The sequence below is a fragment of the Leopardus geoffroyi genome, chromosome D2, assembly GCF_018350155.1.
Source record: "Leopardus geoffroyi isolate Oge1 chromosome D2, O.geoffroyi_Oge1_pat1.0, whole genome shotgun sequence".
NCBI classification, from domain to species: Eukaryota; Metazoa; Chordata; class Mammalia; order Carnivora; family Felidae; genus Leopardus; species Leopardus geoffroyi.
The window spans coordinates 34138914-34162811 of NC_059334.1; the positions used below are offsets into that span (position 1 = coordinate 34138914).

Consider the following 23898-nt stretch of genomic DNA (forward strand, 5'->3'; position numbering starts at 1 on the left):
CTCTGTCTCTGCCCCTCCCCTGCTCATGCTCTGTCTGTCTCTCTATCTGTCTCAAAAATAAATTAAAAAAAAAAAAAAAAAAAGGAGGGATGCCTGGATAGCTCAGTCGGTTGAGCATCCAAACCTTGATCTCATCTCAGGTCATGATCCCAAGGTCATGGGATTGAGCCCCAAGTCAGGTTTCATGCTGAGTGTGGAGCCTGCTTAATATTCTCTCCCTCCTTCTCTGCCCCTCCTTCCCCCCTGAAAAAATGAAAGAAGGAACACTATTACTGATTCTACAGAAACACAAAGATTATAAGAGAGTAGTATGAAAAATGTACATCAACAAACTGAATAACCTAGATGAAATGGATAAATTCCTAGAAACAAAAAGCCTACCAAGACTAAGAAAGAAATAGAAAATCTAAATAGACCGGTAACTAGTAAGGAGACTAATCCAGTAATCAAGTCTCCTGACATAGGAAAGTCCTGGACCTGATGGCTTCAATGGAGAATTCTCCCAAACATTTAAAGAACTAACACTAATCCTTCTCAAACTTTTCCAGAAAATTGAAGGGGAGAGAATGCTTCCCATTTCATTCTATGAGGCCAGCATCACACTTACACCAAAACCAAAGACTGTACAAGAAAACTACAGACCAATATCCCTTACAAACATTGATGAAAAATCCTCAATGAAGTACTGGCAAACAATATTAAAAGGATAACACACCATAACCAGGGGAATTTATTCCTGGAAAGCAAGGATGTCTCAATATATGAAAACAGATCAATGTAAAACACATTACAGAATAAAGGGAAGAAAAACACATGAGCATCTCAACTGCTGCAGAAAAAACACTCAACAAACTAGAACTAAAAAGAAACTACCTAAACATAAAAAAGACATACTTGAAAAATCTACAGCAAACATATGCAATGGTGAAGGACTGAGAGCTTTTCCTTTAAAATGAAGAACATAAACAAGGATGCCCATTTTCACTCCTATTCAATTTAGTATGGAAGCTCTAGCCAGAGAAATTAGGCAAGAAAAAGTGATATAAAGCAGCCAAATTGGAAAAGAAGAAGTAAAATAGTCTCTCTTTGCAGGTGATATTATCTTCTATGCAGAAAACCCTAAAGACTACACACACACACACACACACACACACACACACACACACAGTTAGAGCTAATAAATAAATTCAGCAAAGTAGCAGAATATAAAGTCAACACACAAAACTCAGTTGCATTTTTACATACTAACAATGAATAATCTGAAAAGAAAACCACTAAAATAATTCTAAGAATAAAATAGTTAGGAATTAACCAAAGAGGTGAAAGACATGTACAATGAAAACCACAAAATGTTGCTGAAATAAATTAAACATAAATAAATGGAGATGCATCCTATGTTCATGGATTGGAAAACTTAGTACTATTAAAATGGCAATAGTACCCAAACTGATATACAGATTCAATACAATCTCTACCAACATCCCAATGATATTCTTTGCAGAAACAGAAAAATCCATCCTAAAATTCATACGTAATCTCATGGGATACTCAAAACAATCTTGAAAAAGAATAGTCAAAACAATCTTGAAAAAGAACAAAACTGGAGAACTCAAATTTCCAGATTTTAAAACTCACAACAAAATTACAGTCATTGAAACAGTGTGGTATTAATATGGCATAAAGACAGGCATACAAAAAAAAAAAAAAGACAGGCATACAGACCAATGGAATAGAACAGGAAGCCCAGAAATAAACTCTCACATATATGGTCATAAACTTTTTGACAAAGGTGCCAAGACCAATCAGTGGGGAAAGGACAGTCTTTTTAACAAATGGTGCTGGAAAAACTGGATATTCACATGCAAAAAAAATGAAGTTGGATGCTTACCATAACACCATTTGTAAAAAATTATCTCAAAATGGATAATGGACCTAAATGTAAGACTAAAACAATAAAACTTAGAAGAAAACATAGGAGAAAAGCTTCATGACATTGGATGAGGCAATGATTTCTTATATATAACCAACCCCAAAGGCATAGGCAACAAAAGAAAAAATAAATTGGACTTCACAAAAATTTAAAAATTTTATGCATCAAAAGACAGTATCAACCAACTAAAAAGGCAACCCACAGAATGGGTGAAAATATTTGTAAATCATAACTCTCATAAGGGATTAACATCTAGAATATATAGACAACTCCTAAAATAACAAAAAAACAATTAAAAATGGCGAAAGGCTTCAATAGACATTTCTCCAATAAAGACATACAGATGGCCACTAAGCACATGAAAACATATTCAACATCACTGATAATGAGGGAATGCAAAACTACAATGAGATATCACCTCACACCCATTAGGATAGCCACTATCAAAAAAGGAGATAATAACAAGTGTTGGAGAGTAGGTAGGGAAATTGGACCCCTTATACATGTTGGTGGAAATATATAATGGTCTATCTACTATGGAAAATAGTATGGCAGTTCCCCAAAACACTAAAAACAGAATTTGACCCATAGGATCCAGCAATTATGCTTCTGGGTATATACACCTAAAGAATTAGAGGCAGGGTCTCAAAGAGATAGTTGCACACCCATGTTCACAGTAGCATTATTCACAATAACTAACACATGGAAGCAATCAAAGTGTCCTACTGATGCATAAGCAAAATGTGATTGTGTGTGTGCATGTGTGTTTACATGACATACATGTTGCATTATTACTCAGCCTTAAAAAGTAAGGAAATTCTGACATTTGCTACGACATGGATGACCCTTGAGGACATTATGCTAAGTGAAATAAGCCACTCACAAAAAGACAAATACTGTATGATTCCAATTATATGAGGTACTTAGAATAGTCAAAATCATAGAAACATAAAGTAGAATGATAAGGGGCACCTGGGTGGCTCAGTCAGTTGAGCGTCCGATTCTTGATTTCAGCTCAGGGCACAATCTCACAGTTCCTGGGTTGGGCCCCACAATGGGCTCTGTGCTGACAGCTCGGAGCCTGCTTGGGATTCTCTCTCTGCCTGCTTTTCTATGCCCCTCCCCTGTTTGCTCGCATACTCTCTCTCAACAATAAATAAACGTAAAAAATAGAATGATAGGGCTGGGGAAAATAGGAGATAGGGAGTTATTATTTAATGAGTACAGAGTTTTAGTTTTACCAGATGAAAGAACTATGGAGATGGATGCTGGTGATGGTTGCATAACAGTGTGAATGTACTTAACGCCACTAAACCACACATTTAAAAATGACTAAGATGATAAATTTGTCATTTAACTTCTGCACAACAAAAATTTTAAAGCAAATTTGAATGAAATCAGCTGTAACCTAAAAAAAAAAAAAAAAAAAAAAAAAAAGGTTGTGCCAAAAATAGGAAAAAGCAGGATGTTCCATATTACAGAACCCTTTAAAAATCTGTATACACCAAATATGTCTTGGTTTTTAAATTAATGAACGTATAAACTTTGGCTATCAATTGCCTTATAACCACATACAAACGTTGGATGTTCTAAAGAAAAACATGACTACATAAGTTTAGTTCCTGTAACATTAAGCTTTCACAAGCTAGAAACTTACAACTCTTAAGTCCTAGAGAAACAGAGGGTTATTTGGCATAAAAGACTGTCAGGGGCGCCTGGGTGGCGCAGTCGGTTAAGCATCCGACTTCAGCCAGGTCACGATCTCGCGGTCCGGGAGTTCGAGCCCCGCGTCGGGCTCTGGGCTGATGGCTCAGAGCCTGGAGCCTGTTTCCGATTCTGTGTCTCCCTCTCTCTCTGCCCCTCCCCCGTTCATGCTCTGTCTCTCTCTGTCCCAAAAATAAATAAACGTTGAAAAAAAAGACTGTGAAATAAACTAAAGCTAAAAATCTTAAAATACAAAAGATTTTTTAGATTAATGTCCTAATGGACTGAATGGAGCAGCCAGGTGATAAGTGTTTTATAGACTAAAAGAATTCTTACCTGGAAGATTACCCTTTGAGATGGTGTCTGTATCCAAATTGTAGGTGTCCTGGAGACGCAACAGAGCTTTGGCTGCCCCAACCTGATCTTCATCATTAGGGAAGTACTGTCTCTGAATGGTTAGGTTAGAGATAAAGCCTTGAAATTAAAAAAAAAAAAAAAAAAAAAAAAAGGAAAACAAAACAAATACAAAAAGAAAAAAAAACATGACTAGAACCTCACAGACTTCCAATCTGCAATATACAGTGTTTATAAGGATTTTTCAAAATTCATTTTATTATAGTTTTCTACCATAACAAGTTCCACATGCTCAACAGGGAAAAAACAAAACAAAACAAAAACAAATACACTAAGATTTGAAATACCTCTAACTTACTCAATCTTCCCAAACCCTAATCTGAAGTCATTGCATAAGTAATCTGAAGTCATTGCATAAATCCTATCTGTATTAGGTAAAGATCAACATGATAACTGAGTTTTTAGTTACACAACACAGCCTCCACTAAGCTTGAAAAATGGGATTCACAGATTTGAAAATGACATCCACTGGCAACCAATTATACTTTAAAAAAAATTTTTTTTAATGTCTATTTATTTTAGAGAGAGAGAAAGAGCACAAGCGGGTGAGGCACAGAGAGAGAAGAAGACAAAAAATCAGAAGCAAGCTCCAGGCCCGGAGCTGTCAACACAGAGCCCAACGCAGGGCTCAAACTCACAAATCGTGAGATCATGACCTGAGCTGAAGTCAGATGCTCAACCAACTGAGCCACCCAGGCACCCCAACCAATTATACTTTCAAATAACAGATTGTAAGTAAAAGTTACGTGCTTAAAGAAAGTTCTATTTTGGGGGCACCTGGGTGGTTCAGTTGGTTAAGTGTCTGACTTCGGCACAGGTCATGATCTCACGGTTCGTAAGTTCGAGCCCCATGCCGGGCTCTGTGCTGACAGCTCAGAGCCTGGAACCTGCTTCCGATTCTGAGTCTCCCTCTCTCTACCCCTCCCCTGCTGATGCTCTCTAAGAATAAACATCAAAAAAAATTTTTTTTAAATAGACTTAAAAAAAAAACTAAAAGTTGTATTTTCTTCTTCCGTGTGCCACACACTATATAAATATGTAAATATGTAAAGTTTGGTGGAATTCCCTGAGGAAGAAAGAGATTTTAATAATATATTTAAGATCAAGTGAACTAGTTTATTAAAATATATTCAGATCTGTTAAATTATTGAGTATAGTGATCAACCAAGATTTGCTCTATATAGAATCTGATCTTAATATTAAAAGGTTTTATATAAAATATAACAAAAATCAAACTAACAAACTAATTACTGATAACTACATAATGCCTAAGGAGAATGGGTGCTAAATACTCCTTAAGGTTAAACCAAAACCAAAACAAAAACAAAATTGATTTAAAATTTTAATAATATGTGTCAGCATTTGCAAATAAAAGTTGGGTATGGGGGCAAATGGGTGGCTCAGTTGGTTAAGTGTCCGACTTCGGCTCAGGTCATGATCTCACAGTTCGTGAGTTCAAGCCCCACATCAGGCTCTGTGCTGACAACACAGAGCCTGGAGCCTACTTCGAGTTCTGTGTCTTGCCCTCTCTCTCCGCCCCTCCCCTGCCCCTGTTCATACTCTGTCTCACTCTGTCTCTGTCTCTCAAAAATAAACATTAAAAAAATAAATAAATAAAAGCTAGGTATGAAACTTCCCTTCCCTCTCATTTACTTATAATCAACTATGTGTACTTTGATCAGCAAAAGGCCAAGAATTTGTGCAAATGAACAACTGGCTAAGAGAGGGCTAAAGTTCTCATCAAGCATATTTTTTATTTTTAAAACCAACTCAGTCACAATGTCCACACGGGATTTTACAAATTTTACAATTTTCTATGACCCAAAACAAAATCCAAGAAATTGCTTAAATCCTTTCCAATAAAAAAGAGAAAAAAATATACGCATTATAGAATTAAGGGATGACTACTACAGATTAAAATGTCAGTCTCAAGGTTTACCTTATAAAATAACTTAAGTCATAAAGGTCACTACTTGAGAATTTTTTTTTTTAATTAAGCGTGTGTGTGTGTGTATACACATACGTACATGACTTTAAAAATATTCTTATGGTGCTATGTAAGAGAGCAACTAACCACCAGTATTTCCCTCTTACCATGAAGAAATTTTCACAAGTGCTTGCCTTAACTTTTCTTTCCAAGGTTTTCTGTCCTATGCATAATGGTTTATTGCTCACAAACACTTGTAAGCACCCTTAGAGTATTTTCATTTGCATAGCTAGCTCAGTTTTCATCTTCTTTCTCCCTTTTTTTTCCATTCCACCTTTAGTCACTGAACAAATATTTGAGCCCCTACTCTAAGCATATTCCCTCTAGTTCTTAAACTCCAGACTTAGTTTTCTGTGTCTAAATATCTAAAATACCTCAATACTCCAACTACAATTTTATTGTTCAATTAGAAAGACCTTCATTGTTATTGTTCGCAGCCTTCGTTTTTAAATTTACTGTTCAGGGGGCGCCTGGGTGGCTCAGTTGGTTAGGCGTCCGACTTCGGCTCAGGTCACGATCTCGCGGTATGTGAGTTCGAGCCCCGCGTCGGGCTCTGTGCTGACTGCTCGGAGCCTGGAGCCTGTTTCAGATTCTGTGTCTCCCTCTCTCTCTGACCCTCCCCCGTTCATGCTCTGTCTCTCTCTGTCTCAAAAATAAATAAACGTTAAAAAAAAAAAAAATTTTTTTAAAAAAAAGAAAAAAAAAAAGAAATTTACTGTTCAGGTAAAACAATTCTAAACTTCAAAATACTATGTGGAAAATAACTCACACTTTTCCTTATAGTACCACTCCCAATATATTAAAAATTGATTAGAAGATAGAGATTTACCTATAAATTTTTAAAGTCTGAAGCTAAACCTTTTCATTTTAGGCATTATTTAATTATTAATTATTAATTTAATATTTCATTACCTTCAGTAATGAAGCTATATGCCAAATAATTCATTTTTATAAACTTCAAAGCAAAAAGCACCAATAACACAAATTACTTTTTTTTAGCCTAAAGTTTTGTTTTTATTCCCTTTTTTTTTTAAATCAAGGAATTCAGGATCTAGACTAACTTTAATTAAATCAAACACACCCTGCAACACTTCGATTACAACACTGAACACCTGATGTTCTGGGAACTGAATTCATCACTATTGGCATTTCCACAGGTGGCACAAATATTATCTTACTTTTTTTTTGGCTCATTATTCTTACCATCAGACTTACCATCTGACGTATCCTTAAGGACCAGATTCTCCAACTCACTCCATTCAGTGTTCAGACGTTTCATTAATTTGAATGCATTTACAGGATGCCCAACAAATCCTTCTGGATCTTTTGTCGCTGTGCTAGTTAGTCGATCTAATTTCTCTGCCCATCTGGAAATGTAAGACATGTAAATGGAGCATACATACACTTAATAAGGAAGAACACAATTTAGTAAATCACTCAGAAAAAGAAAAAAGATGAGATTGGAAGCTTTTGAGTTAAAACTATATTTAAAAATTCTTTTTAGGGGCACCTGGGTGGCTCAGTTGGTTGAGCATCAGACTCCTGATTTTGGCTCAGGTCATGATCCCAGGATCTTGGGATCGAGCCCCATGTTGGACTCCATGCAGAGCATGGAGCATGCTTAAGATTCCCTCTCTTGGGGCGCCTGGGTGGCTCAGTCGGTTAAGCAGCCGACTTCGGCTCAGGTCATGATCTCACACTCCGTGAGTTCGAGCCCCGTGTCGGGCTCTGTGCTGACAGCTCAGAGTCTGGAGCCTGTTTCAGATTCTGTGCCTCCTTCTCTCTCTGACCCTCCCCTGTTCATGCTCTGTCTGTCTCTGTCAAAAATAAATAAACATTAAAAAAAAATTAAAAAAAAAAAAAAGATTCCCGCTCTCTCCCACTCTCTGCCCTTCCTGAACAGTGCACACATGCACTCACGTGCACTCTCTCTTAAAAAAAGAATTATTTTTAAAACAAAATTATAGGTTATTTATTTATTTTTTTTTTTCAACGTTTTTTATTTATTTTGGGGACAGAGAGAGACAGAGCATGAACGGGGGAGGGGCAGAGAGAGAGGGAGACACAGAATTGGAAACAGGCTCCAGGCTCCAAGCCATCAGCGCAGAGCCTGACGCGGGGCTCGAACTCCCGGACCGCGAGATCGTGACCTGGCTGAAGTCGGACGCTTAACCGACTGCGCCACCCAGGCGCCCCAGGTTTTTTAAAAAGCAAGGCTGTTATGGATAAAATCTAGCATGGTAGAAACAATATAATAAGGCCTTTCTTGTAGTTTTGCTTCTCTCAAATGGTTACAGTAAATGGAACTTATCTTTAAGTGACTGGAGGGGCACCTGGGTGGCTCAGTCGGTTGGGCGTCCGACTTTGGCTCAGGTCATGATCCCATAGTTCATGAGTTTGAGCCCCGCGTCGGGCTCTGTGCTGACAGCTCAGAGCCTGGAGCCTGTTTTGGACTCTGTGTCTCCCTCTCTCTCTGTCCTTCCCCCATTCACACTGTCTGTTTCTCAAAAAAGGAATAAATGTCAAAAAAAAAAATTTTTTTTTAAGTTACGACTGGATCTCTCTAGCAAGAGTCTAAAAATATGTCTCCCCACAAGTCCTTAAATCCGAATAACTGATTATTATTATTATTATTATTATTATAAATTCTGTTACATGTTCATTTAAATCAAATTTGTACAAAAATTCTACATTCAGTATCTAAAAACTATATTTTATCTTATTTGTTTAATTTTGAGAGAGAGGGAGAGAGAGCGCGCGCACACACCATAGCACAAGTAGGTTAGAATGACAAAGGAAGATAGAGAATCCCAAGCAGGCTCCACATGCAGTGTGGAGCTACATGCATGGCTCAATCTGCATGACCCTGGGATCATGACCTGAGCCGAAATCAAGAGTCAGACACACTCAACCAACTGAGCCACCCAGGCACCCCAGTACCTAAAAACTATACTTTAAAACAAACAAAAACTGAATAGTCAGTTACTCACTAAACAAAAGGCAGGAATTCTCAGGATTAACTATAACCTGAGTCAATTAAAAATAAATTAGCATTTAAGGAAAAACCGTATCAATTAATACTAACAATACTTATCACTATAATCTCTAGAATGGAGCCACAGCAATGAAGAATAAATAGAATTGGAAAACTGTTCCAGAAGATGACTTGATTAGGGAGATTAGAGGAAGACAGAAGAAATTAGCAACCATTTTTAGAAATTGTCAGTCAACCCCATAGCCATTTATATCCTTGTCTCAATCCACGATCCCCTACCTGAACTCTTGTCCCAGGCCTAACTCTTGTTTTTTGCACTCCTATGTTAGTCATTTCAGCGGGCTTTTTAAGACAAATGGCTTCCACTTGCACTCAAAGAATGTTTTAGCTCTAGAGGGAAAACATCCAGGTAGAGTCAGAATCGTAAGTAGAACACTTTGCTTACTTTTTTATTTGTTCTAATTTGTCCTCTTCTGCCTTAATATAGTCTTTCAGGGAAGTCACCAGATCTTTCTCTGTATGGATCAAATCAGTCATCTGACCTAAAAGGAGGAGAAGGAAAGGTCATCAAATACCTGCATTGATCAGCACAAGTATTTTAGAATAATTTAAAAATGATCAAGAATGCTTCATTCTTTCAGAAGATTCAACTAGCATTAAACACAGATATATTGGAGAAAATATCTTTTTTCCTCTTTTTTTTTAACCAGATAAAGACAAAAACTTTCTTTTTTCTTTTTTTAATGTTTATTTTTGAGAGCGAGAAAGAGAGAGAGAGAGGGACAGAGCACAAATGGGGGAGGGGCAGAGAGAGAAAGGGAGACACAGACTCAAAACAGGCTCCAGGCTCTGAGCTGTCAGCACAGAGCCTGACATGGGGTTCAAACCCACGACTGTGAGACCATGACCTGAGTTGAAATCGGACACTTAACTGACTGAGTCACCCAGGTGCCCCAAAGACAGAAACTTTCTAATCATATGTTCCAATTCTAGTTTTCAAGCTATTTCATTTTGCAAATTGGACCATACTGGCAAATTGTTTCTTCGTCTAAAATTTTATTTTTAAATTACAAAATAACACTACTTTTCTCTTCTTCCCTACCTCTGCTCTCACTCTTTGTTCTTGAGACTAATTAGAATTAATTTTTTATTCAACAAAAAGTATACAGGGGGCGCCTGGGTGGCTCAGTCGGTTAAGTGTCTGACTTTGGCTCAGGTCATGATCTCAGTTTGTGAGTTTGAGCCTCCCGTCAGGCTCTGTGCTGACAGCTCAGAGCCTGGAGCCTGCTTCGGATTCTGTGTCCCCTCCTCTCTCTGCCCCCTCCCCTGCTCACACTCTGTGTCTCTCTGTCTCTCAATAATAAATAAACGTTAAAAAAAATTTTTTCTAAATATACATAAGTACACTTCACAAACGAAATTCAAATCATCTGTGTTTAGTTATTTATAACAGGATAAGAAGACTCATTATTTTATATCCCGAAATTAGGTGTCATAAATATAACGCTTTTGTTTTAGTTAGCACTACAATCACATAAGTGTAGAACTGGTCAACAGGATGAAAGAAAACATCTCACTAAGGCAGATGAAGTATGCATATAGGAAAACATAAAAGGATACATATTAAACATGAAAAATATTTCTGGGGGAAAGACATGTGGAGTTCATCATACATTCTATGTACTTTTGTCTGTTTCTCCTTTAACCAGTGTGTTATTTTTGCAATACTTTTGTAATACTGTGTGTTAAAAAAAAGACTATGTATATTAAGTTATTTGTTGAGTGGACTCAACAAAGACTAACAAAGAATTTTCTTGGTATTCTTTTCTAAATTTTCATAAGTTTCTAACCTGAAAATGTACTGCTTTTGTAATCAGAAAAAAATGTAAAGAAAAAGTTTAATTTTAAAAAAGAGAGACTTGGAAAAGGGAAGGGACTGAGGCATACTTCAGTCTCTAAGAATACACTGTATTTGTTTTTACTGATCTAAAAACACTAAAAAATGGAAAAATTTACATGCAAAAATAATACAAGCCAAAAAATAGTAAGACTTACCAATTGAAGTAAAAAAGCCTGGATGGGCCAAAGATTGGGGAAGTAGAATCCCTACAATTAAAATATACCAGATCATCTTGGAAGACTTAATTTTTCAGGTTCACACACCTACAAGAGAAAATATGGCCATTACAAAAAAAATAGGGCAGGAAAAGTTCTCAATCAATTTTTCCTATGAACAAATTGTAAGTCAGACCCTAAGGTTGCCCTAGATTGTTATTAACTCTTATAAATTGATTTAACAATTTAATAAAAGCAGCTACCATTTTTCTTTTTTTTTTTTAATTTATTTTTATTTATTTTTGAGAGAGAGATAGCAAGCAGGAGAGGGACAAAGAAAGCAGGAGACAGAATCCCAAGCAGGCTCTGCACTCTCAGCACAGAGCCATATGCGGGCTTGAACTCCCAAACTGTGAGATCATGACCTAAGCCAAAGTCAAGAGTCCGATGCTTAACCAACTGAGCCACCCAGGTGCCCCTATTTTGCATATAACTAGAGTACTAACTTTATATTTCATGTTAAAGAAAAATATAAATGACAATTTATGCTTAAAAATTCAACCCGAGTTTGTTTTCTCCTTAGTTACTACTATAATTAGAGTGATTAGATAATAGCACCTCTTTCAGATAGCCTGAAAAATAAGTGCTCTCTGTGACCTACATCTAAACCATGAATTTCCCATAAAATATACAACTTCATTAAAGTAACTTAATTTAAATATTACTAAAATACTTTCTAAAATGTTAGAATATGTTTTAAAGGGAAAAAAAAAGGTTTCAGAGCCACTGATTAATCCTTCAAATTACTAACTTGTTTCATCTTTTTCCCACATGCCTTTAAATTTTAAAATAAATTTAATTAAAAGTTATAGATTTTGGGGCACCTGGGTAGCTCAGTAGAATAGGCGTTAGCTCTTGACTTCGTCTCAGGTCATGATCTCATGGTTTGTGGGTTCAAGCCCCGCGTTGGGTTCTGAGCTGGCAGTGCAGAGACTGCTTGGGATTCTTTTTCTCTCAGCCCCTCCCCCATTTGCATGCTCTGTCTCTCTCTCAAAATAAACTTAAAAAAAAAAAATAAGTCAAAAAAAAGTTGTAGATTTTAGGGTGATGAAAACATTCTAAAATTAACTGGTGATTGATAGTTGAAGAACACTGTAAAAGTACTAAAAACCACTGAATCATGACCATTAAATGGGTGAATTGTATGGTATATGAATTATATCTCAATAAAGCTGTTATTTTTAAAAAGTTGTACAGAATCCAAAAAGAATAAACAGACCTGTAGATTTAAGCTAGTAATTTCTCTCAAAGGACCTTGTGTTGAGGTTTTTTTATCTACTGTGTTCTATGTAAAAATTCTTAGCCTAGTACATAGCTGTGGATTTTTTTTTTTTTTAACTTGGCAGCAAACCCTTTCTTTTTCCTTTGTCACTGGTAGCACTGACTACTAGAATGGATTCTTCATGGCAGGTGCAAGTACCAACTATTCAGCAGAAAGATTTACCCTTCTTTCCCAAATGTCCTGATAGCACTCTTTTCTTGCTCCCCCACCATCACATACATGGACTTTTAAGTCCTCCTTATTACCTTAGAAAAGAATCAGTTACTATAACAGTACCTTTTGCCTCAGTAACAGGCTTGCATTTGTTACTCTTCTTGTCACCCTATTCTTCTGAGCAGGCACCTCTGACTCTTTCCAAGTGACTTCACCTAAACCAACAGGTTGAAGTTCACATTGGAAAGCTCCCTATTGGGCAAAAAAAAAAAAAAAAGGAAAAAGAAAAAAAAACCCTACTTTCTCCTTGAAACTCAATAAAAAATAGATCACCACAAAAACTGACATTCTGGAAGTACTCCTAAGTCTCCTCCCTTAAGTTTGCCACAAACTTCCAGAACCACACAGTAGTGAAATACACTGCTCTCTTGGCTACTTCATAGTAAGTCTTTGGGAAGGCTTCTAGAATGCAGCAGATGCAGACACTTCCTCCCCTGGGCTCCTGCCAAAGCACAAGCCTTTTTCAAACTACTGGGCTGTCTGAAGAGTCTAGAATCTTCTCACTGTTTACACAGATTTCAGCCATAATTTTCTTCATGAATAAATGTTATTTAGAAAATACAAATGCTTTTGCTGTACTAATAGAAGGCTAATCAGAAATGTTGTCTAAACGTTTAACTCTGATAGGGAAGTTTAGATTTGTCGGGTAAGAGGTTATGATTTTTTCATAGCTAAAATATATTTTGTCACTAAAATTTTTTGTCATCTTTCACTGTCCTTAAACCTCTCAATGAATCAAGAACTATTAGTCTACAGATATCACCAAAGTTTGAAAACTACATTTTAAGAATGATAGAGCTTACATAAAAATTCAAATCATTAATCAAATGAAGAATAAATATACCTTTACCTTACATCATGCTGCAAATAAATTCTAGATGGATTAAAGAGCTATAATCAACAAAAAAACAACAAAAAGAAAAGTTACTGGATCTCTAAAAAGAGAATTTCTGAACTTTAAAAATGATACAAACAACCTATCAAAAGACAGATGGAAGTTAAATATGCAAAATAATCTAGGCTTATATACATTTTAAAAACCCTATAAACTACAAACTAGGAAAATAAAGAAAATAGAGCTCATTAAAGGAGCTCATACAAATCAATAAGACCACTAAGATATTAATAGAAAAGTGGATTAAGAACACAGAAAGTCACAAAAGAAAAACTAAAAATAGTTCAACAAAAAGTTCACTGAGCAATCAAGGACTTTTTTTTTTGTCCTTCAAATGAATAATTAAACAAATTTAACAAATTCACAATTAAAAATATTGATGGTGCTATATATATGTCAAGGAACTTAAAATGAGTATGTCCTTTAACTTTTGAATTTAAATAAAAACACAAATTTTAAAAATTAACAAACTCACAGTCATTGCTGGTGAGAATGCAAAATGGTACAGCCATCTTGGAAGACAGTTCAGCAGTTTCTTAAAAAATCAGACATACTCTTACCATACACTTTGGCAATTGTTTCCCTTTGTACATACCTCAAAAAGTTGAAAACTTATGTCCACACAAAACCTGCACATGGATATTTACAGATTTCTTCCTAATGGCCAAAACTTGGAAGCAACCAAAATGTCCTTTAGTAGGTAAATAGATAAACGTGGTATACAATGGAATATTATTCAGTGTTAAAAGGAAATGAGCTATCAAGCCATGAAGAGACGTGAAGCAATCTTAAATGCGTATTACTAAGTAAAAAAAAGCCAATCTGAAAAAGTTATGTACTGTATTATTCCAATTATATGACATTCTGGAAAAGGCAAAACTATGAAAACAATAAAAAGATCAGTGATTGGGAGATGGGAGGATGAACAGATACAGCACAGAGGATTTATAGGCAGTGAAAATACTCTGTATGATATCATAATGATAAATACATCATTTATTTTTGGAGATACATTGTCCAAACTCACAGAATATATAATACCAAGAGTGAATGGGTAATATAAACTATGTATGGACGTTAGGCTATTATGATATGTCAATGTAGATTCATTAACTATAACAAATGTACCATTCTGGTGGGGGATGTTGAGGCTACACATGTGTGGGGGTAGGGAGTGTATGGGAAATTTCTGTACAGGTTCTCTGCTATGAACCTAAATTGCTTTTAAAAAATAAAGACTTAAAATAAATTAACATCATACAACTCTAACCCTGGTGGAATCTGTATTGAATGAGATTAAGTTTCCACTACTCTGACAGAAAATCATAAATAAATACTGATCAAAACAAAGAAAAAACTTATCATAATATGATCATAACTATGCATGACAATATGCAGAGGAAATTCACCAAAATGTAGTTGTCTCTGGAAAGAACATTAGGTCATTTTTTTTCTATTTCTCTGTATTTTCCAGATGTCCCAGGGTATATTTACTTTCATAGTGACAATATATACAAAATAATAAACCTAAAACATCAACTCCCATACTATGTAGGTCACCCTAAGCTTTTAAGGAAGTGGTTAACTACTCTCTAATACAAAAAAGTAGCTAACAAATACTATCCACATTACAGTATGTTCCATATTCTAACTCTATATGCCTCCAGATTTCTCTCTCTGCTACAAAGATAGTAAGCTTATATAAAAGCAACCCAGATATCTAGCCATGAACTACAATGTCAGAGTAGTATACTTTTCTATTATCCTTCCTCCTAACAGACATATGATGCGGGCTAAGTCAGTCATTGACACTTATTCCCACGAACATAACATCTCAGAGGTGGACTTGTGAAATGGTAAAAAGCAGCTCCTTCTGGATTTGCTAAGCTCATAGGATGCAAATTGGGAGCAACACATTATGATCTTTCCCACTTGTCAAAGACACCTAGGAACCCAATCTATAAACAGAACAAAGTCGTGCAGAGATAATTCCAAGCTCCATAGCCCTGATTCTTCCAATTATTGCTTTGAATCTGTGAGCTACCCCAATAACATTCCAATCCAGCAAGGGAGCCTCTAAATTCCCTTTTTAAGGAATTTTAAGTTAGTTCAAGTTGAATTTCTGTCACTTACAATGGAAAGTTCAGACCCACACAGCATTACCAAACTACCATGCCAACTTAAACTAGTTAATAAAAAGGAAGATAGCCCTATAGAACAGTAGTTCTCAAACTTTAGCTATATCAAAATCACCTAAAGGTCTGAGGTACTTAAATAATTTATACAAGTTCAGGTGATGGTGATATTGATGGTCTGGGGATCACACTTTGAAAAACACCAGATGCAAACAAATCACACAAAAGGTGCTCTCCACCTTTAAGACAGTAAAATTTTACTTCAACTTATTTTTTGAAAAATATAATTGAATTTCTAATTACTCTAGTGAATAGTCCTCTAATCTCTTTTAATACTATGTCTCATCCCCATTTTTTCAGAAACCTTAAGGGGTGCCTGGATGGCTCAGTTGGTTAAGCATCAGACTTCAGCTCGTCATGATCTCACAGCTCGGGAGTTCAAGCCCCGTGTCAGGCTCTGTGTTGACAGCTCAGAGCCTGGACCCTGCTTCAGATTCTGTGTCTATGTCTCTCTGTCCCTCCCCCACTCATGCCCATGCACCAGCACTCGCTCTCTCTCTCAAAAATAAATAAACAATAAAATTAAAAAAAAAAAAAGGAACCTTAAGTGACATGTTAATAAGCAAGCATATCTTTATCAATCACAGGTTTTTAAAACAATGGTTTCCTTACTTCTGATGTCTCATTTCCATTTACTTCCATCTCCATTCAGTTAACAGCTTGCAATGCAAATCATTACAAGCATCTAAGAGTCAAGCATCCTAAAAGACATTAGGGTTTTATCAAAAATAGCAAGCTCAGTGGGTAAAACGTGACTCTTGATCTTGGGGTTGTGAGTTTGAGCTCTATGATGGGTGTAGAGATTACTTAAAAAAAAAATCTTAAAAAAAAATAGAAAGATACAAAAGTCTCCTGTTCTAAGTCCTAAAACAAGTTTGAAGTAGAATTTAAATGGGTTAAAGAGGATGCAAGGAAGGTAAATCTCAGCTGTCTAAAAAGACTAGACTCAAAAAAAAAAAAAAAAAAAAAAAAAGAGCAGGACCTGGGTGGCTCATTCAGTTAGGTTTCCAACTCTTGATTTTGGCTCAGGTCATCTCACAAGGCTCCGTGCTGACAGCACAGACCTGCTTGGGATTCTCAGTCTCCCTCTCTCTGACCCTCCCTGCTCATGCTCACTTTCTGTCTCTCTCTCTCTCTCTCAAAATAAATAAATAAACTGAGAGAGAGAGAGAGAGAGAGAGAGAGAGAGAGAGAAAGAAAGAAAGAAAGAAAGAAAGAAAGAAAGAAAGAAAGAAAGAAAGAAAGAAAGAAAGAAAGAAAGAAAAAGAAAGGAAGGGGGTGGGGGGAAGAAAGCCAAAGAGGAGTCAAAGATACAAAGATAAGTTTATACGGCCATAAAATTTAGTGCTGAAACACTACAGAAAAATTACAGATAATATTTTGGACTTGGTTAGATGGTAGGTTCATCAGTGTTTATTATCTAATTTGTATAACATACATGTACATTACACATAATGTTTAATATGTACGAGTATTATATTTTAGAAACTATGAGGACAGATTGCTCCCATACTGTTTTCTAAACAGTTTTCTAAACTGTATGGAAGAAATCTTTCTGGAAAACATATTCTCAGGTAAGCCAGGATAAAAACAAATAGCAAAGTGTAATATTTATCCAAAACTTTCCTACATTCCTTCTCCCAGGAAAGTCCAATCCCATATAGTCACAGGTCAATCAAACCTGGGAACAGATTTTAAAGCAGTTCTTCTACATTGTAAATATTTACAACTTTGAGTTATCAGGATTCACTGAATTGTACGTACAAGTTATTCAATGAGTTACTAGGAACAGGGTACCTGGCAAATAATTCTATTAGCCTTTCATTCTAACATTTTTCTTCCAAGAAAAAAAATTGCAACATTTTAAAAAGTTGGTCTTTCCCAGACAAATCATCAAAAATTAATAAGGCTGACTAAAGAATGCTTGATATTCTAATCTAAACTTTCTCTGACACTAAAAATTTTCCACAGGTCTCCTTGCATCAGTCTCTCCATACCTTCCGTAACTACTCCAAATCTTCTTTTAGAGGGCTCCAACTTAAGTTTACTTAACCTCATACAAATCCCACATTCAACTGTTGGTCTTCCTGACATCTGTGTTAGACTTTAATTTTTTTGACAGTTCTTATAATCAAAAATTAGGTCTTCTTTTTTTTTTTATAATTTTTTTAATGTTTATTTTTGAGAGAAAGACAGAGACAGAGCATGAGGGGTAGGGAGGACAGGTGGGCATGCAGAGACTGGGAGACACAGAATCCAAACCAGGCTTCAGGCTCTGAATTGTCAGCACAGAGCCCGATGTGGGGCTAGAACTCATGAACTGTGGGATCTTGACTGGAGCCGAAGTCAGACCCTCAACCAACTGAGCCACCCAGGTGCCCCCAAATTCAGCCTTCTAATTTAGGCTATTACAATGTGGTATATGTCAAGACTTGGCATGTCTCTTCCATATAAGCAGGATGGATTTTCTAAAACAACTGAGTACTTAACTAACAGAACTAAGTTACATTTCTGTTCTTCCCTATAATCCCTCTGGCAAATTGCCATTTGTTTTAACTTAACACCATGAATTCCAGTCATACTTCTGCTCCCAAGGAGAGTGAGCTACAGCTCTAGTAAATACAAGCTGACAGACAAGTGCTTTTATGGTTATGACCAACTTTTCTATCAAAAACTCAAATCATGTTAGCCTCTTTCCCACATCTTTCTGTACTTGAGCAGTGAACCCAGTCATTGGCTTAATTCCAAACGAACAGCATTTTGAAATTTGATTGGAAAGAAGCTCTAAGTCAAGATCACCCTTAACTGAAAGTACTACACAGTCTGTCTTTTGGAGGTTCCTGCAAAATTCAAAGTCTTTCCTGTCAGAAAGAACCTGAGTATATCATTTCAAAAACACACACCTATTTTTGTCTGTGTGGTACTTCTACCGCGACTCCTTTCTTCTGGAAACTGTCCCTTCTACCTTTTTTTTACTGCCCAATCTACCTTTAATTCATCTCCATAGTTTTATCAATCATGTTAAACAGCATGATACTTCTCCCTCACCAAGTGGCCATTCAAAGTTCTTTCCTGGAAATTTTGAAAATAAAATTGAGAAAAAAAAAAGGCAGGCACTCTTTGAATGCCTGAATTATATAAAGCTCAAAAGTAACAGACCAAGTTTAGACATATGGGCCAAAAAGTAAATGAAATTAATCTAGAAAGAATAAAAAATGAAGCAGATATACAGAGAGAAAGATGGACAAGAGACAGAAGAAAACATTCTGATGTTCCAGATACTCTTGAAGTCTAATCACATTCCTAACCTCAATTGTTAAGACAACTCCCTTTCCCCACAATACTTACATGAATTCTACTGTGTGCTAGTATAAGTTGGGTTTCTGTTTAACCCAGAGTCCTAATTAATAGTTTCTCTCATTAACCCTACAGTTAATATTCTTATAGGCAAAATAAATAATACGGTAATTTTTTTTGGCCTGTTAGAAATCCAGTAAGTGCCACTTCTGTATCAGAGATGCAGAGTTTAGAATATTACTTTAATCCATTTTTTAGAAAATATTTAAATTGGAATTTGGATTCAAAATTGAATTTAAACTTGCTTTGTTTTGTTTTCCTTTACCAGTATTCTGCCTCACATTTGTTTCTGTGGTGGTTATATTATTACCTAGCAGCACACCTGTGGTTGTGAAAATAGTACACCAAAAAAGAAAATCCTCAGTTACTAATGTACTAGATTTGCATAGGTCTTTTAAACAGTTCTAGTTTCCACCTTACACAAAATAACTAGGAAACATGTAAAAATTCAAAAGTGAAATATGTATTTCACTTACACATAATGGAATATTACTTGGCAATCAAAAAGAATGAAACCTTGCCATTTCCAATAACGTGGATGGAACTAGAGACTACTATGCTAAGCGAAGTCAGTCAGAGAAAGACAAATACCATATGATCTCATTCCTATGTGGAATTTAAGAAAGACACAGATGAACATAGGGGAAAGGAAGGAAAAACAAGATAAAAATGGAGAGAGAGGCAACTGTGAGAGACTCTTAAAAACAGAACAAACTGAGGGTTGCTGGAGGGGAGGTGGGTGGGAGGATGGGCTAAATGGGAGGGATGGGCATTAAGGAGGGCACTTGTTGGATGAGCACTGGGTATTATATGTAAGTGTTGAATCACTGGGTTCTACTCCTAAAACCCATACTACACTGTACGTTAACTAACCTAAATTTAAATAAATAAATTTAAAATAAAAGTGAATAAAATATATTATCAGTTAAAAAAAAACTGAACTTAAACTCAATGTTTAAAGTTTCTGTTGCAACTACAAAAGTCAAGTTCTCCCAAACCAGAAACATTTTACAAATAAATATAGGCTGATGGAGAAAATTTGAGAAAGAAATCCATCTTATTATTTATTATTAAAATGGTGCTATTCTTCAATGACTTTTAAACTGTATAATATACCCCACAACTATTTCAAACGCTTCAGTTAAAAATGCATAAATTTCCCAATGTAGGAAAAAAGGTCAGGATTCTTGTGTCCAGAATACAGAACATAAAAAATTTACCATATGTGATATTAAAAGCCCCCGAATTAGTAAGATTCATCAATAATGTCCACCTTTATTTGGTGGTCCCCTTAATAGGAAGCCGAATAAGCAGAAAAGGTATCAAAATATGAGGTCAAATTTGACCATCAGCCAGTAATTTAAAAAAACACCAGTAATTTAGATGGAAGGGCCTAAGAGGATACTTGACACATAGAAGACACTTAAGAAATGATACTTTTGGATGTGAGGCAAGAATTTAAGAATAGATGGACTTGTTGCCAAAGATGTCTCAAGGGATGTAGAAAAAGAAAAGACTTGGCGAATGGTGGGAAGCCCAGGAAACCTCAATCCTGGGCTAAGACAGTGAGAAGGAACAAGTAGCCTAGTCTACTAGCAGACAGCTGCAGACTTTCATAATTTAAGAATTTGAGTAGGAAAAGTGAACAGAGGCAGTGGAAGGGAAAAAGGAAAAGAAGCAACCATTAAATTATGCATGTTTTATTTGTGGCTTATAAATGCTGCTATTTCCAAATATTAACATAGTCTATATATTCTGACTTTAAGAAAGACCTTGCAGCATCTTCTCTTGGCTATATTAACTGGTTTATATTAATGAAACTGAGTTTAATAACATTAAATAACATTAAATAACGTCAATAAATATTGGTTAAATTAAAAAACCAGCAGTAATATAAAAAGCAGCAATCCTTTAGCGATTCAAACTCTTAAAACTAGGTTTGTTTTCTACTTTGGAGAGTGGGGAAATATATATGTGGGGAAGTTTTAAAGTCTAATCTCTAAGTTTAAAGATTTTGTATACACACACACACACACATTAAAACTTCACACAGTAATGGGGCGCCTGGGTGGCTCAGTCGGTTGAGCATCCGACTGAGGCTCAGGTCATGATCTCACGGCTTGGGGGTTCGAGCCCCGTGTCAGGCTCCATGCTGACAGCTCAGAGCCTGGAGCCTACTTCCGATTCTGGGTCTGCCTCTCTCTCTCTCTCTCTCTCTCTCTCTCTCTCTCTCTGCCTTCTCCCGCTCACGCTCTCTCTCTCAAAAATAAACATTAAAAAAAAAAAACTTCACACAGTAATTAACTACAAAAATGTTACCTGAGAAGTGGAATCACAATTATCTTCACTCAACCTCTGCATTTTAATAACCATTTGATAGAACATTTCTATTTCTGTAAGTAAATAAGTGAGCTAAAAAAACAAAGTCAAAGTAGCACAAATTCAAATCATGGACAGAGTTAGCAAAATCCAAATATTCAACTCCCCAGCTCTACTAGTTGACACAATACCACTATCAATCCCTTTTGCTCCAAAACAAATTTCATTTATTTTTTATTTACCTAGGAAGTCGTCACAAGACAATGTTAGTGTCTTCACCACTCTAAGGATATAAGTGAAAAAGTAAAATTTAGATATTTACATTTTAGAATTTTTAAGCTTAAATAAGGAACATGAGGTGATGACAAATTATTCCAAAAGCAGAATTTTCAATGAAATATGTAGATCAGTAGAACAAAATAGAGAATCCAGACACAGAAAATGGATCTGTTCAGGGGCGCCTGGGTGGCTCAGTCGGTTAAGCAGCCGACTTCGGCTCAGGTCATGATTTCGCGGTCCGTGGGTTCGAGCCCCGCGTCAGGCTCTGTGCTAACAGCTCAGAGCCTGGAGCCTGTTTCAGATTCTGTGTCTCCCTCTCTCTGATCCTCCCCCATTCATGCTCTGTCTCTCTCTGTCTCAAAAATACATAAACATTAAAAAAAAAAATTTTTTTTAAAGAAAATGAATCTGTTTGACAAAGGTATAAAGGCAACTCAATAAAGCAAAAATAGTCTAGAGTAGTAGTTATTCATATGCAAAAAAAATTTTTTATTTGAGCACCTCGTATTTCCTAATGGACAATGGGTAGCTCCCTGCCCGGGAATTTATATACATTTTAGGACAAATTCCATTTTTCTTTCCCTCTACTCATTCTAGCCTTCAATTCCCTCCTTTTTTTCTAATGCCAGATCCAAAGCTGTCAAGTTCAGAAAAATATATATGAAATAAAATCACATACATTGGAATAGGGAGAGATAAATTCATGGTTGCAGAAATGTGAACCTAGATACGGGTTTCCATTCAACACATACTCAGATTTAATATCAAGTAAAATGTTGGTACTGTGCTTGTATAAGCATGTAACTTTCCTGTCTTATTTCTCCTATAAAACATTTCTCATCACTCTTTGGATTTTCCCATAGGCTACCAGGCACATTATAAATGCTTTTAAAATTAAATTGAGTGGGGGCACCTGAGTGGCTCAGTTGGTTAAGCTTCTGACTTCAGCTCAGGTCCTGATCTTGTGGTCCGTGAGTTCAAGCCCTGAGTCGGGCTCTGTGCTGACAGCTCAGAGCCTGGAGCCTGCTTCAGATTCCCTGTCTCCCTCTCTCTCTGCCCCTCCCCTGCTCATGCTATCTGTCTGTCTGTCTCTCTCTCTCAAAAATAAATAAACATAAAAACAAATTTAAAAAAAATTTTTTAAATGCTCCCATGTTTAAAAAACTAAATAAATTAAGCAAGTTAAATTAAATTCAATTAAGTGGAATGATTAAGTTAGTTACTACTAACCAGGAATCCTACCTTATTTCAACATTTATAATACATTGGTAATACAGTAAATTGATTTTTTAATCATTCTATTTCCTCAAACTCAATCTGGTCAATTATCGGGAATGAAATAATGTGAATCAGAAAACAGACAACCTAGGTCCAAGTTCTAGTGCTGACAGTTACTGTATTCTTGGGAAAATTACTTGACTTCTCTGAGCCTCAGTTTCCTCATCTGTAAAATGGGGGTGATATAAAACTACCTCACAGAATTATTTTAAGGATCAAATTATATATGAAACAACACTTTAAAAAATATAAAGTACTTTCATTATTATCAAGTAGATTTAAAAAAATCTCTTTTTGGAGTCTAGTCCAATGCCCCTAGAAAATTCTTTCAGGGGTAAGAAAAATTACTGATACAAGGTTTATTGTCAAGTGTTTCTTTTCCTAAGGAAAAAAAAATGCAGGTAGAAAACTGGCTAAAGTTTATTGTAGCTATACAGGTGTATAAAATAAACCACTAATTTATAGCCTTCTCTTTGCACTACTTATAATGGAGAAACAGTTCAAATGCCCAACAAGAAAGAAAGGATGAGTACATTAATTTAACATATTATAACATTACTATTTAAATGAAAAATAGGTAAACCACCAAAACATGGACATATTTATATGAAACACTAAGCAAGAAGAGGAAGAAGTCTAAGATAGCATGCATTCACAGATGACACTATGTAAGAAGCATGAATCCTGTACTGTATTTTTGCCAATGTCCAACCAAATATACTAATAGTCAAACTTATCATCCAAATCAACATCAGGAAAGGAATGTTTTTCATTATACCAAGTTCAAAAATTACTGGAGTAATCTTTTTTTTTAAGTTTATTTATATATTTCGAGAGAGAGATAGCATGAGTTGGGAAGGGACAGAGAGGGAGAGAGAGGGAGAGAGAGAAAGAAAGAGAGAGAGAGAATCCCAAGCAGGCTCCACACTGTCAGC

At 35.9% G+C, this 23898-nt stretch overlaps 1 protein-coding gene across 2 annotated transcripts in view; it reads right to left on the reverse strand.

Annotated features, from left to right (window-relative positions):
• P4HA1 (prolyl 4-hydroxylase subunit alpha 1) overlaps positions 1–23898 on the reverse strand; it is an 89456-nt gene that overhangs the window by 62261 nt on the left and 3297 nt on the right. For both annotated transcript variants that reach the window (XM_045437732.1, XM_045437733.1), the window contains exons 2-5: positions 11086–11193; positions 9476–9572; positions 7251–7402; positions 3971–4108 (exon numbers count right to left, since the gene is read on the reverse strand). In XM_045437732.1, the coding sequence (XP_045293688.1) occupies positions 3971–4108; positions 7251–7402; positions 9476–9572; positions 11086–11161 (463 nt within the window). In that variant the 5' untranslated portion in view covers positions 11162–11193. The remainder of the gene's footprint in view (positions 1–3970; positions 4109–7250; positions 7403–9475; positions 9573–11085; positions 11194–23898) is intronic.